At 36.9% G+C, this 11,540-nt stretch overlaps 1 protein-coding gene and 1 pseudogene across 2 annotated transcripts; both read right to left on the bottom strand.

Annotated features, from left to right (window-relative positions):
• Positions 1-119: 119 nt before the first annotated feature.
• On the bottom strand, positions 120-4,395 carry LOC105152557 (serine/arginine-rich splicing factor 7). Of its 2 annotated transcripts, XM_011066916.2 has the most exons (4): positions 4,148-4,392; positions 3,453-3,832; positions 510-753; positions 120-442 (listed from the first exon to the last, which is right to left on the bottom strand). In XM_011066916.2, exons 1-3 carry the CDS (start codon positions 4,154-4,156, stop codon positions 513-515), a joined length of 630 nt encoding a protein of 209 aa, XP_011065218.1. In that variant the 5' UTR covers positions 4,157-4,392; the 3' UTR covers positions 120-442; positions 510-512. The 2 variants fall into 2 exon arrangements, with proteins under 2 accessions (XP_011065218.1, XP_087265196.1); XM_087409070.1 differs by lacking the exons at positions 120-442; positions 510-753 and adding an exon at positions 1,577-1,996 and having other exon boundaries at positions 4,148-4,395.
• Positions 4,396-8,477: 4,082 nt separating this feature from the next.
• Positions 8,478-11,163, bottom strand: LOC147908858 (uncharacterized; annotated as a pseudogene).
• Between the last annotated feature and the right edge of the window lie 377 nt (positions 11,164-11,540).

The raw sequence follows: 11,540 nt of genomic DNA, 5'->3' as shown, positions 1-11,540 counted from the left end.
TATATATATATATATATATATATTGCACGCGTGCTTGTTCGGTGTGGGAACTTGAGATTTCGGCGAGACGAACATTGATTGAACATATATATGGTATAATCCAATACAAATGCATCGAATGCGTCTAAAAAGCTATCGTTTTATTGAACATCGTTTTACAATAACTTAAATGCGAGCGATGAACATGATGGATTTGAGAAAACCGCGTAGTCGGTAAAATAACAATATATGTTACTGCAACACACACAGTATTTCTTTACTAGATAGAATAATAATCCTTCATTTATACGAAGTTAAGTAGTATTCATGTTACAAAGATATGTGAGCTTATACAATATGCTAAATAATAGATTAATCTGCAATTAGTTGAACTATTGAAAAGATTGTAGTTTTCTAATTAAATCAAAGAAATCCGATAAACGTCAAATTAAATCCATATCCACTGAAACAAAAACTCACAATGTATTACGATGGTGATAAAGTATAAGCGATATTTACTATGTATTTACCATTTATCTGCTTCGCGATCTGGAACCCGATCGAGATTTCGACCTGCTTCGATCTTTGGAAACAGACTTCCGCTTCTTGCGATATTTATCCTTGGCACAAACGCTCCTGCTATGAGATGGGCTGCGTCGTGATGAGCGAGAACGCGAACGATTACTGCGAGATCTTGAGCGGGAACGTGAACGCGATCGCGACCGTGATCGCGATCGTGATCTTGATTTGGATTTTGATCGCGAACGGGACCACCTAAAGTAAAATCCATAATACATAAATGTTAAAACAACAGCCATACATATATTTTGCCTATCCATTACTACAGAACAATAATTAATATAAAACATAATTTTTAAAAGTAAAGATTATTCGATTTTTATGGATTTTTATATAGCTTTTATATATCTCCCTGAAATTATTGTCAGCGATCCTTTATCAATAATAATGAAGAGAATCCTGGTCCTAATAAAGCTTTTAATTTACATATTACTCTAATTACTCTAATCATCTATTAGATAATAGCTTATCATCTTTTTTTTACAAATATTGCAAGTGTAATATTTAGATATATATGATATTGTTCTCTCTCTGAAAGGTATAACAAATAATACAATAGTTATCCACAAATTGATGTATAAACTCATTAACTTTTAAACTTTACATATTCATAATAAAAGTATATTTAATATCTCTGAGCAATTTCTATTTAACAAGACTATTCAACTATTTCCATAAATAAATGCAACTACCTTCACAAGTCATGCAAATTTGCTTATATACAATAACGTAATGTTCATTTATGTTCACTCAGCCATATATAATAATCCTCATAGGATATACATATACTTTTGACTATTCTACTTATATACCATCTTTCCTGGTTTATAGCTGTGTTTATAGCAGACAATTGTGGATTGCATGCGCGATAGCTGCACCGAGAAGGGAGAGCGGATGAGCCCTTTATGCAGATGAAATTACGAGAGGGTCCGAGATGAACGGATGAAGAGTGGCTAGAGACGAGACCGTTGAAAATTTGTCTCTCAGCAATCGTTACAAGTATTACGACGATGACGACAACGACGACAACGACGATGATGACGATGATTAGGACGATGAAGACGACGACGACGACAACGATGACTACGACGAAAACGACGATTAGGCAGAAATCATGGATAGCTGAACGAAGAACACCAGGAGTGCCAGACGTGCATAAACTCTCGATTTAGGGTGATGGTCAGTGGTCAGCGGATCAGTATCGTAGCAGTGCGTAGAACTAGCCACCCCGTGTCCGGTCGGTCACGGCCCATGTTTGCCGCGTTTTCTCGCCCGCAGAGTGTGCAGAGGGAAACCCAAAGTAGATGTGGAGTGCTCTACGCTGTAACTACGACGCGCAGTGTGTGTCACAAACGTGAACCCAAGGCGAATCTCGCGCAACAATGTCGAGTAGCAACACACATTTCACATGCGTGTGCTGTATGCTCAGCCGCAACTCCTATAAATAACGGGCAATATTACGTTGACCGCTTTACAATTAGTTTCTTTATGTTTGTAAAAATATCTTTTCTTTTTCTTTTAATTATTACCAATTATATCTAAGTTATTTATAATTACCGTTATTTAAATAACGGAATATACATCTTTCTAATAAATAAAAAAAAAATTGGCATCACAATAACTGTGATATTGTTGATATTGTGATAGTCTCATTTGATCAAGTAAATTTCACACAACTCAATGGAAATTATATAATGTATATAAATTAAATATTTGTTTCCTAATTATTATATATAAATACCAGACAAAGAACGCCTAATTAAAGGCCTAAATCCAAATATGGCTGATTCACACAAAAATAGAATCTTTGCAATTGTAAATATGAACTCTCATCTTGGTTCATATAAAACAAAGAAATATAAATCTATATTTTTCTGTAACATGCTACAATCCTTTTCCATCTTGTAAGATAATTCTCCATAATATATGCGAGAAGACAGAAACTTGCATACACATAATATAATTCAATATATAGTTTTTTAAACGCAATATATACATATTCATATATAGAGCGTTTCATTTTAATTGCTCCATTAGAATATCTCGAGAAGGAGATGTGGGATTAAAAAAGCTTCAGACAAAAGTTATGTGATTTTGAGGGGGACACAAAATGGTATCATGAGTTTGACCTTGGGTGTCATTGTCAAAGTTAGAGCAAGGTCACTTTGAATTTTTTAAATAAAACCCTCCATTTTTCATTGTATATTTTCCTAGCTTACTTCGAGAGAGAGCTTTTCAAAACATTAAAATAAAATATTTTTTCATCGAGTACTTTTCGAGTTATAAGGCTTGAAAGTTACAGTACCGGCATTAGCATTACCCTAAGGTCCGACCGACTGCTAAAATCTTTTCAGTGTTGTTTAGGATTATGACTTAGATAGACATTTATTAATATCAAGGCCACTGGAGATTGTTTTGCTCTTATTTTCATTTTTGCACTAAAAATTCATAATAATAAAATCATATATAAAATCATATATAAATTCATATATAAAATAAAAAACTGGCAGTACTGTAACTTTCAAGTCTTATTACTTGAAAAGTATTTAAAAAGTACTAAAAAATATTTTATTTTAATGTTTTGAAAAGCTCTTGAGGTAAACTACGAGAATATGCTATGAAAAATGGAGGGTTTCATTGCAAAAATTCAAAGTGACCTTGATCTCTGATCTTGATAATAACACCTAAGGTCAAACTCATAATATCATCTTCAAAATTACATAACTTTTAATATTAGCAGATATTCTAGTGGAGCGATTAAAATGAAACAGTATATATATATATATATATATATATATGTATATATATATACACATGTTCAAGTTTTAAACAGTTTTTACATATCAAAATAATTACTGAGCTCATTAAAAAAAAGAAAATTTTTCAAAACTTACCTTCTTCTACGAGAACTTCTATGACGATGACAATCTCTTGCATAATGACCCTTTTCACCACATTCATAACATTTATCTTCTGGATGAAAAGGTCTCCCAATGCCTCTTCTAGAAAAGCCTCTGTCTCTTAATTTCTTTCCATTTGACAATTCCACGCGAACACGTCTTCCACATAGAATACGACCATCCAGTCCTCTTACAGCATCCTCTGCATCTCTAGGATCTTCAAATTCGACAAAAGCAAATCCAGGAGGATTTCTGGCAACCCAGACATTACGCAACGGTCCATAGTAGGAAAATGCATCCTCCAATTGTTGTTTACTAGCACTACTCCCTAAATCTCCTACATAAACCTTGCCATCCGAAGGATAACGCGAAATCTAATAAACATATATAAAAAATACATACATATGAAGTAAGCAATTCTTTCTCTTACAAAAATATCAATATATAAATAAGATAAAATAAATTCATCAAATATTTTCTCCTATCTCTATGATTCTAAAAAAGTTTAATTAAAAAAAAATTTCATATTTCTTTAAATTAACTTTCCAAAATAACATAATTTAAACAATTAACAATCTCATTCATAATAAATTGATGTTTTATTAAATAAATATTAAATAAAAAAAAAGATGTTTTATTACTTTCGAAAAATATTATACAATGACTGAGCAACGGATTGATTTTTATACCTTGCTCATGTTGTTAGCCTTGTAGACTTTTCGTGGATGAAGACGTTTACAAAGATCTATGGCACATTTTCTAGAAAATACACGATTGACAGCGGTAGCTTCCTATGCGTTATCGATTCTCCAGAGAAACAAATTGTAAATTGATTAGAAACCCCTTCGTGAGACCAATTTTTCAATAGCGCTTCCACCTCAACGATATTTACGATAATGTCCACCAATGTCCACCAATGCCAAGTGTATGCTACAAGCCATTAATTTATTTGACCAATCACTAACAAGAGATTATATACAGTTTGTATCACAATGCACATTACGTATACTGTTGTGCATATACTGTACATTGAGAGCAGGGTTGCCAAGTAATTTTGACAGTGTTCTCTAATGGCTCCTGCACACAGCCATAAAACAGAACACGGCAACGTTTGCCACGCGGCGAAAGTTGGCGCGATAGCCAATCAACGTCTCGCTGCTTGCTTGGAAGTAATAGATATATAATTTCCACCGTGCGCCAAAATTGAACTCAATCCAAATAAGTAGTATTACATCATTTTTAGAAGTTTTGCAAGGTGAAACCATCTTAAAAACGTAGAATTATTGGTTCGACAACTTCCGCCGAGCGGAAAGTGTTGCCGCGTTCTGTGTGCAGGTGCCATAAAGGTGCCTTTTCATGCTGACGCTCGACGCTCATTTTTCAGGGACTTCTTCTTGTTCGATGTTAATTGGCCCTTACCGCGGAGTAGCAGCAATTCCGACCAGGGTGAACTTAGTAGATGAAATAAGTAACCAGGTAGGGGCGCCGCCTGGGAGGAGAGGAGAGAAATAGAGTTGTCCGCCCCTCCCTTAAAACAAAAACATGTTCATGGAAATCAAATACTGAGGTTTAAAGATTTGAGATATGCAGTAATTAAACGACACAAGGTAGAGGGGGGATTGTTAATCATACAATGAATATTAAGGGGATGAAATGGGAAGTGTTTTTTCAGGTAATCACGAAATTTAGTCGATTTATGAATACACAGTTTGCAATAAAAGAGAATATGATTAATGTCCTGATTTGGATCGTCACAGAGACATACAAGCGAATTGACAATATTTTTACTGTATGCTAGATTATAATGGTTAGATCTAATTCTGGTGATCTCCTCTCTTTTAAGATTCTTATGATAGAACCAGGGCTTACCTGAGTTACTTCTATGAAAATCATCATATAACTGCCCTTTAAATATTGCGCAGTGATTTAAGTGTGTTTGAAATTTAGTATTGAGGGATTGCTTGGAGGCCATATAAAAGTCTTGAAATGGTATTTTAAATTTAGGCCACTAAGGGCGGCTTCATTGGCAAAGTGGTCTGCAGTCTCATTACCGATTATATCTTTATGACCAGGAGTCCAAATAAAATTAATTTTAAAATCATGTTGTGTTAAAAAGGACAGACGATCCTTAATATCTAATGTAATATGGTTCGCATTTCTAGAGTTGTGAAACGATATAGCCTGAAGAGCACTTAAAGAGTCAGAACAGATGGAAGCCTCGTCACAACATCGATCTTCAATAAGATTGATCGCCTGAAGAATAGCCCAAGACTCGGCTGAGAAAATTGAAGTCTTGAGGAAAGCTTGAATTTGAGTGCAACGTTAAGATCTGGTGAATAAATTGTGGAGGCCACGCGATCCTCGCTAACAGACTTAGAGCCATCAGTGTAAATAATGGGACCGCGATTGGCGGATATGTGATTATAGTTTCTAGGAATCGGGCTTGGTATATTCGGTTATTCGCTTTCTTAGGAACATTGGTAAGGGAATTGTCAAATTGATGGACATAAGTATAGCTTTCATAACTGTGTTTATAAGCATAAGGCATGTTGGATCTGCAGATGATTTTAAGTGAGTATTTTTGCATTACGTAGTACTTGAAGGTACAGTAGCTAGGGCACGCTTCTTGAGAGAGAGTATGCAGCCTGTTCCAAGCTTTCAAAGCTGTGCAGCACTGGGGAGTTCTTCCTGGAGAAAGCTTTATAGATGAACTTCGAAGTCATATAGCCAAATCTGATGTTAAGAGGAGTTTCCTTTGCTTCGGCCATAATGACGCTAATAGGTGTAGATAGTCGGTATCCGAGAGCAAGACGTAGATTTCTGTTGACTAACCTTTCCAGTTGTAAAAATTCAGTCTTATTGCTCTTGAGCTTGAACACTTGACATCCGTATTCGATAGCAGAGCGAAATACAGCTCTATAAAGGGTGAGAAGTAAGTTTGGATGAATCCCCATTTGGTGCCTGCAAGAACTGCTAGTATATTAATAAGATTATGTCCTTTATTGACTAAGGTCTTTAGGTACTCTTTGCCACTCAACTTGGGGTCGAGAGTGAAGCCCAGAAAGATGGCAGATTGTACTCTAGAAATTTCTACATTCTGAATGTGTAGTTTAATGTCTGGATGTGACTGTCTCTTCCTTAAGTAAAGAGCATCCATTGGATTTTTGAGGGGGAAACTTCCAAGCCCTTGTTTCTCAAGTATGTATATTGTTTAGTGAAAATTGGACCGACGATCTAGCATCTTCAGCGTTTTGATTTGATGAGAAGATAACGACATCGTCCGCATATTGTAAGAGAAGGGTGTCCTCATGTAGACATTTATTAATATCCGCATAGTAGAGATTGAAGAGCAAAGGGCTAAGGATGGACCCTTGAGGGGTACCTTTCAAAGCGATGTATGGACCTTTAAGCCATCACAAATGAACGTGATTTGTCTGTTGGAAAGAAGGTTACTTATGAATTTAACGGTTTTGGGCGGGATCCCAAGAAATCTTTAACTAAAATAGAAGGAATCACGTTGTCGAACACTCCCTCGATGTCCAAAAATGCTCATATAGTAAGGGCGTTATTAATGAAGCGCCCTGAATATAATTTGTCAGAGCAACAAGATTGTTAGAGCAGGCACATTGGGGGCGGAAGCCAGTTTGGTTAAGCGGCAGTATGGCATTGGATTCAGTAAACCACCTCAGTCTCAGATAGATAATTTTTTCCATAATCTTTAAGAGGCACGAGAAAAGAGAAATCGGTCTGACATCTTTTCCATTTGGTTTAGAGATAAGGACGACCATTGACTTATTCCATTCCGCACGGAAAATTTCTTGACAAAAAAGATTGTTATAGATTTGTAATAGCACAGAAAGACTATCCGATGTTAAGATTTCTTAATGATGTTATAGTCAATCTGGTCCCTGGAGCTGATTTAGTTTTGGCTGAATCGATAGATAAGAGTAACTCCTTCATACTAAAAGGATTGTCCAAGAATTTAGCGCTTTCGCATTGCGTAGGGGTATTTTCTTCAAGAAGGATACACTCTGAGACGAAATCTCGAGGACTATAAGAGGGAGAACATTTTTATTAATCGCATTTTCCTGCGCAGCCGACAGCGACTGGCCAGATGACATAACGGAAGCTAAACATTGGTTTTTAAAAGCTTTGACCAACCTCCAAATTTTTGTAGACGGAGTATGAGCGTTAAAACTGTTGCATAGTTCCTTCCATTTCCTTCTCTTGGTTCTTTTGACGCGTTTACATGCCGAAGCAGTGCGCTAATAAGCGTCATAGTTCTCTGAACTTGACTGGCGGTTCCAGAGCCTCTTTGCCTCGCGTCTGGCATCTACCGCGGCCTGACATTCTTCGGTCCACCAAGGAGGGGGGAGACGTTTCTCATCGGTTTTGATTTCGGGGTACGTGATCCAGGGGGAAACAGAGAGTTCAAAGTGCCTTTGATCTCTTTTACAAAGTTATCATATTGAGAGGTAGCATCATCTGTTGCTATTAAAATAGAGGCAAAATCAATACAAGTTAATTTGTGAATAAAGACTTTCATTTGAACAGAATTAAGTTTAATTTTATACTTAAATGTAGTTCTTAGGCAAGGGAGAATATTCAGTTTAATGACACCAGGGAAGTGATCACTAGAAAAGATGTCGAGTTCTGTATAACAGTTACCAAGAGTCAGGACAGGAGGCGTTACAACAATAAGATCGATGACTGATGTTTGCGAGCCGGGAGGGATCAAAAGGGTAGGTTTATGATCATTGCAGATAATAAGATTACGATCTTCAAGGAAGTTTAAAAGAGACATCTGCCAAGGGATCAGTAATCGAGCAGTCCCAAGCCACGTTGTGCAAGTTAATGTCGCTTAGGAGGACGGCGTGAGATTGATTCGCAACATAATCAAGCAGGCCCTCAATAACTGTAGGAGGAGTTCGTGACGACGGATGTCTGTATATGTTAATAATGACAAAGGAGGGACCTTGAGTAAAAAGCTTGATACCAATGAGTTCGATTGAATGGTGGCCTAGGTGAGTAATATCAAGAAGGTCATAGCGGAATGACTTTTTAATAGCAATGGCTACCCCGCGTTGACCGGGGCAGCGAATGTCACTTCTAATAAAGTTAAAAATGTTAGAGTGTAAATAACTATTCTCGGTGACCATAGTCTCTTGGAGGCACCAAAGATCGTATGTGTTGTTATTAATTTGAAGTTCGGGGGGAGCCTCCCCCCGTAAACCCCTACAGTTCCAACTAGCAATAGAGATAAGTTTGTTAGAAGACATGAGTAGTATTAGTATTAAAATGAAAAGTGAGATAGAATAAAGTAACAGAAAAATTAGTAATAATTGTAGCGCGATCGTCAGAAAAAGAGGGGGTGTCAGCTTGATAATTATCATAATAAATACGCGGATCATTATATTCAGTCTGCTGCCGATAGAAGCGAGGAGGGAGCGGTTCAATGTATGAACTTACATGATTTAAGAACTGCTTAAGAGTCATGGAAAGCATGGGCATATCCATGTCTAATAGGAAGTCTATCATGTTCATAAGGATTACTATCACGTGGATAATTGGTTCGATTATGATTAAGGAGAACACCGTCTCTCGAAATGTTGGGATCTGCCATTCGGAGATATTAGGTATTCCCTCCTAGCTTCTTCCAAAGAAGTAAAATTATTATTAGCATTTTTAGTATTGGGGAGGTGGCATAGGTATTGGAAAGGTCCTGTTTGTGTTTGTCGTTGTTCCGCGGTAAAGGTGGGAGAGGGGATATTGGACGGGAAGCGCTCGTTCCCTGACGTGGGGATCGTGGATGTTCAGAAGAGGTACGAGGAGTAGAATTCTTAACAGAAACTTTGGCGTACGACAGTTTAGAGGTATCTGCATTTTCCAGGGGGGAGAATTTGTTATAACTGACGAACGAATGAGGAGAGTTATCATTCTTTGGCGGAAGTAAAAGGAAATTATAGTAATCATCATCTGCAAAGTGAACGCTATGCGTACTACCTAAGTCAGCACTGGATCTAAAGGTAGATCGAGAGTCCGTAGACGATAACCTATTTCTAGCATCCGCAAGAGAGATATTTTCGGTGGCTGCGATCTGTACTTTTTTCTGTTTAATAAAGAGAGGGCAATTTGTCGACGTGGTGATATGATCTCCAGAGCAATTGATACATTTGGGGGGGAGGTTTTGCCTCTCACACATCTCGTCTTCTTTATGCATCCTTACCACACAGCCTGCATCTCGGACGACTCTTACAAAACTTCCGAATGTGGCCAACTCTGAAATAAGAAAAGCATGTTTTAACTCTAGGAACAAAAGGTAGGACTTCATGGGAATCGTAGAAAAGAAATACTTGCCTGGGAAGAATCTGCCCAGCAAATTTGAAGTGAACTGAAGTGGAAGAGGTGTATTCGACACCGCTTTCCTTAACAACGCGCCTGTTAAGTCTTTTGATTTCAGTTACATGACAAGAAGATTTAAGATTTAATTTAAGTTCTTGATCCGTTACAGAAGTCGGACTGCCTCTTATTATACCTGAGCGCATTATCTTAAAAGTAGGAATAAAAATTGAGTATCCTGCCTTGATAAGGTCAGGGTTAGTCACAAGATTATTGGCTGCTTCATAAGTACGCATTCAACAGAAATTTTGCCTCGAGACCTTTTTCATAGATACTATGTCTGAGTGCACAACCTTAGCGACTTGTCCCTTCATTAAAACTTCGAACGCGCTCTCAGTTATGCCGAGCTGTCAGGTAGAGGGACAGAGATAGAGATAGCTTTGTCCGGGCTCAGGCCCGGTCCATTGCGGCGCTTAGATATTCGTGTTCGTGCTCAAATACCGAGCTCTCATTGGCAGCGCGGTCATTTGTAACATCCATCTGCTCACACGTGTCGTTCGTTGCCCTAGCAAGTATTTCTTTAGCGAAGGTATCAAAATGTTCGACCGAAACATTAGTGAGGGTGACGCCGTTTGCAGAAACCAGGAGAGGGGGAGAGGGAGACCCGCCGGGATCCCTCGACCCGCCTCCCATGGGAGGCACACTCATAGTTTCTCCCAAAATATCGCTAAAAGTATAAGCAAGGAGAATTAGGCGCAAATAGAAAGTAGATAAGTGAGAATGAGAGTCAATTAATGACTCAAAAGACACAGATCGCTCTGAAAAGAGCGGATGATGCAACACGCGACGCGACACTAAACGCAGACACGTCCGTACCGGTCAAAGATACGGGCCAAATTCCCAATTTTTCAGGGAGAAAAGATATGTTCGGCACTAGGTGCATTCGATAAATCTGAGATGCGAGCTAGCAGATGGCGAGCTTGATCACGTGATCTTCGAGCAATCCGAGTGCCAAGAATTAATTCTGAACGCTACAGAATTGTAAACTGTTCTTTAAGATTAGATTGTAAAATGAAATTGTTGAATTGATTGTAAAATGAAAAAATATCTTATTATAATTGAAAATGTTTTTCGCTAGAAATTAATAATAGTCTTATATACTAAAAATAGATTGTTACACATGAATGTAGCAGACTCAGAATTAATAGAGAGCCTATAATCAGAGTGACGCCATACGTATGACGTATCACTTGTGATTGGTCCGCCATGTTTTAACCATTTCCTCCAGTTTTTTAAACGCATTATTTTCTAAATTTTGAATTCATGCTAAAAAATGCTCAAAAATTGTGACAAATTAAAAAATGATAATAAATAAATATGATAATAAATAAATAAATTGTACATAAAATAATAAAACTTTTACATATATTATTTATTGTAAAATTTCATTTATTTTGTACTATTGCAATATTGTACATTTTGTAATATTGCACATTACTTTATACAAAACGTTATTTATTGCACATTATTTGCGCTATTAAATGCGCTAATTTATTATTCTCTGTTCTTACATTAGATAAGAGCAAAATGCATCTGTAATAATATAAAAGAAATCAAAAATTCAGAAAAATATTATATATATATATATATTAGGTGTTGGAATTAATTCGTAGCGTTTTTAATGAAAGAATGTTATTTATTTCACATGAGCATTAAAAAATACATTAATGAAAGTACTTCCCA

Source organism: Acromyrmex echinatior, chromosome 8, assembly GCF_024713525.1.
Source record: "Acromyrmex echinatior isolate Ae372 chromosome 8, ASM2471352v2, whole genome shotgun sequence".
Classification (NCBI taxonomy): Eukaryota; Metazoa; Arthropoda; class Insecta; order Hymenoptera; family Formicidae; genus Acromyrmex; species Acromyrmex echinatior.
This window is presented reverse-complemented; position numbering and strand designations above follow the sequence as displayed.